This window comes from Tasmannia lanceolata, unplaced genomic scaffold (genome assembly GCF_043159265.1).
Source record: "Tasmannia lanceolata isolate RefF3 unplaced genomic scaffold, GAP_Taslan_0.1 ptg000016l, whole genome shotgun sequence".
In the NCBI taxonomy this organism is placed as follows: Eukaryota; Viridiplantae; Streptophyta; class Magnoliopsida; order Canellales; family Winteraceae; genus Tasmannia; species Tasmannia lanceolata.
The window spans coordinates 7,844,745-7,853,545 of record NW_027518693.1 but is presented as its reverse complement, the minus strand read 5'-3'; the positions used below and the strand labels follow the sequence as shown (position 1 = coordinate 7,853,545).

The 8,801-nt window shown below is 37.6% G+C and overlaps 1 protein-coding gene across 1 annotated transcript; it reads left to right on the top strand.

The window, feature by feature from the left end:
* Positions 1-6,976: 6,976 nt before the first annotated feature.
* Positions 6,977-8,550, top strand: LOC143848696 (malonyl-coenzyme:anthocyanin 5-O-glucoside-6'''-O-malonyltransferase-like). The gene has a single exon (XM_077357691.1). The coding sequence runs from the start codon at positions 7,056-7,058 to the stop codon at positions 8,403-8,405; it is 1,350 nt and encodes a 449-aa protein (XP_077213806.1). The 5' UTR covers positions 6,977-7,055; the 3' UTR covers positions 8,406-8,550.
* The last annotated feature ends 251 nt before the right edge of the window (positions 8,551-8,801 follow it).

Sequence of the window (8,801 nt, the reverse complement as noted above, 5' to 3'; positions counted from 1 at the left end):
CACGTTTTAAATAATTTTTCTATTAAATTTCCCATATCACATATAACCCTTCCATTTAGTGCTGGATTTTTCCAATTCCAAACCCATGGAAAATGAACCGATTTGGAAACTATTTAGTATTCCCAGATTTATCGCCTCCAAATCCACATCCCCAAAAAAGGAACAAGGATTTGGAAGAGAAAGGAAACCATTTTCGTTTCTTTTTTTTTTTTTGAAATGGCGAGATATATTGATTAAATGGAACCGAGTTGGTCCTCGGAATACAACGGGACAACAGAAAGAAGAGAAACACACATCAGCGAGACACAATACAATTAAGGTGGTAGATAATCGAACCACTCTAAACCCTGCCTAATGACCCCAGACTTGGCTAGACCGTCAGCTTCTTCATTGGCTGATCTTCTAACATGGGCAAAAGAAATCTCCGACCCTGTCACCCAGTCCAACATCTCCTCAATAAGGCTGAGAAATCTCCAAGGGGGAGGAGCTTTACCAGCAATCCAACTAATAACATTAGAGGAATCCCCTTCCACAACAACTTTATTCATGACAGGTCTTTCAATGTGAAGGATACCATAGTATGCTGCTTTTACTTCCGCCTCTGACGAATCTGAAATCCCATTTGGTCCAAAGAATGCCCACTCCACAGTCCCTACATTGTCCATTATCAGGCCTCCAACACCTGAAGACCCCGGGTTTCCGAAGGATGCTCCATCCACATCCAGTTTACTAAAGCCCAAAGGCGACGTAACCCACTTCTGAACGATCTTCTGCCTATTTAACCCTTCCATACAAATGACATCCCACCTTTCCCACAGATCATAAGCCGACACGAATCTGAACATAGGAAGACTCTTCGCCCATTGGATAGACATAGCTATAATCCTCTGATAAATACTGAAGGATGAAGTGGTTGTGCCCTCGAAAACCCTGCCATTTCTTTCTTTCCAGACCGACCATCATAGAGCTAAAAGGCAAATCCTCCACAGTACCTTCCCTTTCTTTTTCCAAGGGACAAATTCCCAGCCGTCCAAAAGCATAGGTACTGATTGAGGAAAAACCCATTGGATACCAAATCGTGCTAAAACTAAACCCATATCATCCTTACTACTTTACAATGTATGAACAAGTGATCAATAGATTCGCCATCCTCCAGACATAATGGACAATGATCAATCAAGCATAAACCCCTTCTTCTCAGAAACTCAATGGTTTGGATACGCCCGCTACTTACTGACCAACCAAAAAAAGACACTCTAGGGGGCAATGAAAGGACCAAACCTTAGCCACAAAAGAATCCTCAACGTCCGGAACAAACTTAGCATATGCAGATTTCACGGAGAAGTTTCCGGATGAATTCCAAATCCATATTCTTTTATCCTCACCGAATTTCTTAATATAGCATTTCTCAAGTAGCTCAAACAAGGAAGATAAATCCTCTAGTTCTCTTTCAAAAAAATTCCTTCTAAATCGTGGACACCAAATCACTTTTTGATCCACTCTTTCAAAACAGTCGCACACGAAAACATTCTTATCTGCAGCCACTCTTAGTAAATCTGGAAATAGCGATCCCAAGGTCTCATTTGCGCACCATGCATCAAGCCAGAACCTAATACGCCTACCAGAATACGCTATGAACTTACAGCCCTGATTAAAAACATTTGAAGAACAAAGCAAATCCCTCCAGATCGAACCATTTTCGTTTCATTCTGGGTGTTTTTTTTTTCTAAATGAGGCTCAAACACCAGAACGGAGACATGCGGATGGACACGTGCGCTTCTTCTCTCTCCGGTGGTATGTATTTTTTTCCCGAATTAGGGATCATGCCCGCCCACAAAATGTTTATGTGAAACCCATAATACACAAATTTTTGTTTATGTAAAATATTTCAGTTTGTACTTTGTAGATCATGCCCGCCAAATGTTCCATGGAATGCTTGACAGATGAAATTACTTATCCATCTTGAAGAGGATGGGTCTTTCTGCATTGCCTTACTGCACTTGGTAGCATGAATCTTGAGGATGATTTTTGTGCATCTATCGAATGCAGAGCACTTGGTAGCAACATATTCTTTCTGTGATATAACACTGCTATTCTGATCTATGGATTTAGTTTCTTTTCTTGACGTGTTATCCATAGAGAGGGCTACCACATGCAATGGATATTTGTGGAAAATTCTAAAAATCAGCATTACATGGGCCTTATTTGGGTTGCAGTACCTCATCTACTTTTCACTTTTACCATTTTCATTTCAATGATCTGTTATCCATAGAGATGCAAGTGTATTTGAGTAAGAAAGATTGTGCTTTGTTTAATTCTATTGATTTCATTACAGTTTTTCCTTTTTTGAATTGGTGTTTGTTTTTTCCTTTTTGAATTGGTGTCTGATTATATGGGTGATATGTTTGATACGGGGATTCGACACTTAGATGAAACCCAAGTTTTGTCTTGGTATTTTCTTTTAAAAATTTTAAATGTTGTAGGTTTTTTTTTTATTATTTATGTTTTAATGCAGGGATTATGACCGAGCTGTGATAAAGTTCAGGGGAATAGATGCCGCTATCATTTCTAATTGAGGGATTATGATGAAGATCGGATGCAGGTGTACAGTTGAGTGCATGTTTTTTTTTTAGCCTGATTCCGATTTAAAACAGTGAAAATTCTTTGTATTTTCAACAAACAACATCAGTAATAGATGAACAATTGATATTTTCAACAAGCAATATAAGTAATCAATGAACAAGGTAAGTTTTTTCTTGAATGATAACGATTATCTTTTGTTCTTTCTCTAGGGAAAATTTTTTAGTAGTGCCAAATATCAGTAGCCTATATCCGTGTGTGCACCCGCACTCTTTTACACAAAAATTGGGATTTAAATTAATTAGGTTGTGGATATTACTGCTGAATGCTCTCAAGGTCACTTTTCTGGATATTTTATTTATAAGTTGGTATATTATTTTAATGTCATATATGATATTGACATGAGGTCTATTAGGTAACATTTTATAGGCACTGTGGTTGTGATTGTAGAATCATTAGCTAGAGACATAGAGTCTCAGTCGCTACTTCTAGGCTTAATCCGATGTTGAACTAAACATTAGTTATAAAACTAAAAAAATTTCGTGGAAACAAATTTGGGTTTTGATTTGGGCGAAAAAATAGTTGCAATGTCGTAAGACTCCTGAAACCTCCGTATAACTATATGAAAGAGCCGTACAACTTAATAGAAGATCAACATTTAGCTTAAAATCTCAACAAATATGTCTAACTTGGAATTTGATCCGTTTAAAAAATATTTTGAAATATTTCATAAATGTTTTAGATTGAAAGATACTACTCTCTTCAAAACGCATGTAATAGTTCAAAGGTAATTTCGTAAAGTCATTTCAAAGATAGAAATTTTGAAACTAATTCTAACCCCTATACAAAGAAACACTCTACAAATTTGTGTAACTTAGAATGCAATCCCATTGCAAAAATATTTTGAAATATTTCAGAAAAATCTTAGCATGAAAGATACTACTATCTTCAAAGCAACATGAAATAGTTCAAGGGTGATTTTAAAATTTTAATTTAGAGATATAAATTTTGACCCACATATAAATAAAAACTCTACAAATCTTTTTAACTTGGAATGTGATCCCTTTACAAAACACTTTGAAATATTTCATTAGAGTTTTACGTAGAAAGATATCACTATATTCAAAAAGCATATAATAGTTCAAAAGTGATTTTGAAAAGTTGTTTCAAGAATAAAATTTTTGAAAATAATTCTAACCCATATATAAAGAAAAAATCAACAAATCCGTCTAACTTGGAATGTGATCCCTTTACAAAAATTTTTGAAATATTTCATAACTTGATCATATATCATGCAACTTCTGCATATAGCTCCATGCGGAATTTCTAAAAATTGACATGTATTCCTCTATCACACGTAACCTTAATAATGAAATTTAAAAACCTGTTAAGGGGATGTGGCACCCGGAATTTAAAACGCCTAAAATCAAGGAATGGAAAAATCGCCAAAAATCAAGGATTGATTAAAATAATATCTCTCCACAGATTAAATCTCCTAAAATAGTAAAATACGCTTCTTATTTTGGATTTGAAAAAAAAGGCTAAAATCAATGAATGGAAATATCGCCTAAAATTAAGGGTCTATACACAAAACTGGCATGTATATTTTTGTCTCTCTTAAGAGAGACGATACATAGAAGTTGCGTGTATAGATTAGATACACGCTATAATTTATGGAGAGTAATGCCTATTGGACTTCTATGAATAGATACACACGAAATTAAAAAAAATGCAATTTTGTAGATAGAGAGAGGGTTATAGATAGTTTTTTAGAATACTAAGCACAGGACTTTATTGTGTATACACAATAAAATTAAGGGTTTATACACAGTCCCCAATTGCACAGTAAAATTAAGGGTCTATACACAGAACTGTTTCCAATTGTAGATTTCCCTTCCAATCACAAACACTCCCATTATTTTTTGCTAAGCTGTTTTCCCATTGTAGATTTCCTTCCAATCACAAATATTTTTGCAAAGAGTTAGGAAAAAATCTAAAGTAGTAACTCTCCCATTATTTTTGCCAAAAATTCTTCAACAAAATCTTCAAAAATTATTATAAAGATTTTGGTCTGTTGCCCATTTTAAAAATTTCTAAAATGTTATTTTTGGTCATTGGCAATGCACGGGTTGTCGTTTCCTATTGCAATTTTACTCCTTTTTTAGGATATGTTATTGACTCAATTCTTAACAAACCTAGAAGTAGAACGACATCTCAAGGTGGTTTTTCTTCTAAATCTCTGATTTTACTTCTTTTACCAAATCTCAGCTCTGTTTCATGTTCCTCCTATCAGAATATGGTATCCTCATTCATTTTTTCTTTTTTTGGCTGTATTGAGAATTGATTTTTTGAGTCCAAAACATATTTTAAGACTGAAAATTGCATTTAGTTTTAACCCAATAATCAGTCCATTCTAAAAATCCAAAAGAAATAAGGCCTAAAAGTGAAGGATTCAAACTTATTAAATGTTTGTTATCAGCTGGTGAGCACATAAACAAGAGCTACTTGATTGTACACAGCCTTCTTAAATTTCTTAAATCAGTAGGCCCATTAAATCCTTACACGCCCTCTACACTTATTTTGTTGCTTCTATGAGTTCTATCCACATAATCATGAATTCATAGACTTGGAACATTCATGAAAGTACATATGAAATACTATTTAATTCTTTTTTCTTTCTTTTTTCCAAAGGAACAACAGGCTTGTGGATTTGCCTGCTCATTCATATATAGCAAGGAACCTTTGAAAAATGAGGTCTCACTCTCTGCATGTAGCAAAAAAAAATGGTGGTTCTCATTTTCTTTAGTGAAGTGTTAATGCAATCGAAAAAGGGAAAAAGTTTTCATGTCGCCCCGTGCATCGCACGGGTCTGCAACTAGAATACTAATCTCTACTCTCTTTTATTTTCTTTATTTCTAATTTTCATTCTTATTTTCCTTTTTTGTTGAAAATCTAGGGTCTGATTATATTGGCGATTTTGGTAAAAATTTTCCGTTTGAGCTCTCTTTATGGATCGTTTGCAATCAACATCTCATCCAGGATTTCTATTTTCTATAATTTCCTATATTTGAATGACAATAAGCTTCTGCTCATCATCTTTGGAGAAAAGGCTTTTTTTATATATGGATTTATCTTTTCATTTTGCCTTTTTCACGATCTTATAGAATATGCTTATAACATACCAGATCAATAAGAAACTTTACTGTTTTCTTGAGTTTTAAATCTATTACTGTTAAATTTTAAATTCTCTGTTCTTCATGTTTAAACATGTCTTTACGAATGAATCTTTAATTTTACACAATTTTAAAGCTTTTTTTTTCCTCGCCCCGTGCATCGCACGGGTCTGTAACTAGTTTGAAAGTATACGCTCTGAATCACAAAGGAAACTCCTGAAGGATTGACCGGGCAGCCCCTTTACATTTCAAATCTTCTTCTTCGTTCCTCAAAACTCAATACAAAATACAATGGAATTTGCCAGGCACCATCAGAGATGGCATTTCTCGGAACATGAGAAGCAGCCACATAGCAATAGGTTTTGTCTTATTCATTTAATTCGCCCTATGTGATGCTCTCTCATGCAACAGCCCATCCTATAAATCCCATGTGCGATGGTCCCTAGCAAATCCCAAATACAATATATTCAAAGGGAAATGATTTCAGCGCCCTATGTGGATGCTCTCTCATGCGCAACTCATCTTGCCGTTTAGTATTTAAAGGTAAAACAATAATACTCTCCTGACAGCCCTTCAAATACTAAACGGCGCATCTTTATATAACATTGTAGTGTTGTAATCATTTCCCTATATTTTATTGTATTTGGGATTTGATAGCATCCATCGCTAAAGGCATTTCGCAGATGGTAGGCTTACTTTTCTGCAGCTTTTGTCTTCATTCCCAAGGTGGCTGGTTTGACATGCAACAAACCATCTGCGAAAAGCTTTGGACGCTGGCAAATTCCTATTAAATTTTATATACATAGGAGAAATTATTCGATGAATGCACATACAACTCAGTAGGGCCGTGATACTTGATCCCGCAGTAGCACCTTAAAAAGGGCGCTGTTGGATGAAACATCAAGGGCAGTACCTCCAATACCGACTTACATCGGCATCCGCCATATAAAATCACCTAAAATGAATGCACACATAAGAGAAAAAGGAAAAGACTTCCAACATGTTACGCCTAGAATGACGAAAATACTTTTCCCACCAAAAGAGTATTTTACTCATTCTACTAATAGTCAATACCCGCAACAAGTATGCCTGGATTTGCGTGTGAGACCAGCAACCTCACATTCAAAATTTGAGCTGGCTGCATGCGATTTGCAGAGGGTTTTTTTAAACACAAACCCTACTTGCTTCAATCTTCCAAATGTTTCCTTGCACCTTATACTATTCTATTAGTATTGGTTTTGTTTTCACAGTATATACTATTCTACATCTGTTCTCTATTTTCGTCCCTCTCTCTCTTTCTCTATGGCTCCTCCCCACAAGGTGCAAATTCTAGAGCAGACCCGAGTCTCTCCGCCACTCAACTCAGTCCCGGACGCCTCCATTACCCTCACCTACTTTGACATCCTATGGCTACAATTAAACCCCGTCCAAGTACTCTTCTTTTACGACCACCCTCTCCCCACAACTCAATTCCGACAAACCATCCTTCCCAACCTTAAAAACTCCCTCTCCCTCTCCCTCCAACTCTTCTACCCTCTTGCTGGCAATCTCACTCTCTCCCAACAAACAGGCAACCACGAGATCAGTTACATAAACGGTGACTCGGTCTCTTTAATCATAGCCGAGTCCGATTCCGATTTCTACAGACTCACTGCGAACCACGCCCGAGATGTAACTGAATTCCATACTCTACTCCCTCCTCTTCGATCCCCGTCAGACGCCGGAAAAAACCCGGTACTCGCCTTGCAAGTCACCCTATTTCCCGACGCCGGCTTCTCTATTGGGATGTCGATACACCACACAGCAGCCGATGGGAGTAGCATCACCCACTTCAGGAAATCTTGGGCGTCCATCTGTCGATCTGGAGGAGATCTCTCGGTTATTACATCTCCCCCTATCATCGATAGAACTGTGGCTAAACGTTTCGAACAGATCCAGAGAAATTACTTCATAGAGATGGAAAAAATTAACGTCAAGGATAGAGTGAAAGAGTTCGAGGTAAAGAAGACTGATGATCAGGAGGTGGTTCGAGCCACGTTCGTGCTGGCTCGGTCAGATATCGAGAGGCTTAGGCAGTGGGTCTTGGCCCGAGTCGAAAAACCCTACCGTTACTCGTCGTTCGTGCTAACTTATGCATATGTGTGGGTTTGCCTAGTCAAACTTCGAAAGGTCGTCGGGGAAAGAAAAGTCCATGTTGCCTTTGCTGTTGATTGTAGGGCCCGCCTGGACCCACCAATACCATCTGCTTATTTCGGGAACTGTGTCATTGGTTTTTTCGCCGAGTTAAAGGCGAGTGAACTCGGTGGAGAGAACGGGTTGGTGGTAGGGTCGGAAGCGATTCGGAAAGCGATACAGGGAATGAATGAGGATGTTTTGAAAGATGCCGAGCTTTGTATTCCGAAATTATTATCTTTATCGGGCGAGTTGGTCCTATCAGTGGCCGGTTCGCCCAGATTTCGGGCATATGACACAGATTTCGGATGGGGTGGGCCCAAGAAAATTGAGGTGATTTCTATAGAGGGAACGGGTGCCATGTCACTTGCGGAGACAAGAGACGAAGAAGGTGGGGTCGAGGTTGGGCTGGCTTTACCAAAACATGAGCATGTTGATTTTGCTTCTATCTTTGAGGAGGGCCTCCGAGTTTTTAAATAGGCCGGGTTGCACTTGCGCCCAATTAAATATCTCCTGTTTTGATATCCACACCCCTATTGCATATTTTCATCGTCAAAGGACCATTGTTGATTGTTTGACGTGGTGGAAGTGTTTTTCATTTACTCAAATTAATAGACACGCCCATTTTTTATGTGAAATTTCTACAGTTTAAAAATAGATCACATTATCATGGGAGGTTATATGATGGATCATGGGTGAACATATTTTTGTATGAAAAAGAAAAGGGAGATGATAAATTCGCACCCCATTTAGGATAACTCGCACCCCTGTACAATGAATTGACGTCAAAAAGCAAGTCTGCCGAATACCCTCCTTTCTTTTTGACGCCAATTCACGGTAACAGGGGTGCGAGTTTGTCATCTCCCATTGGTTATC

Excerpts from the sequence above, each read along its gene's own strand:
- LOC143848696 (XM_077357691.1), top strand. The coding sequence starts at position 7,056 with ATGGCTCCTCCCCACAAGGTGCAAATTCTAGAGCAGACCCGAGTCTCT.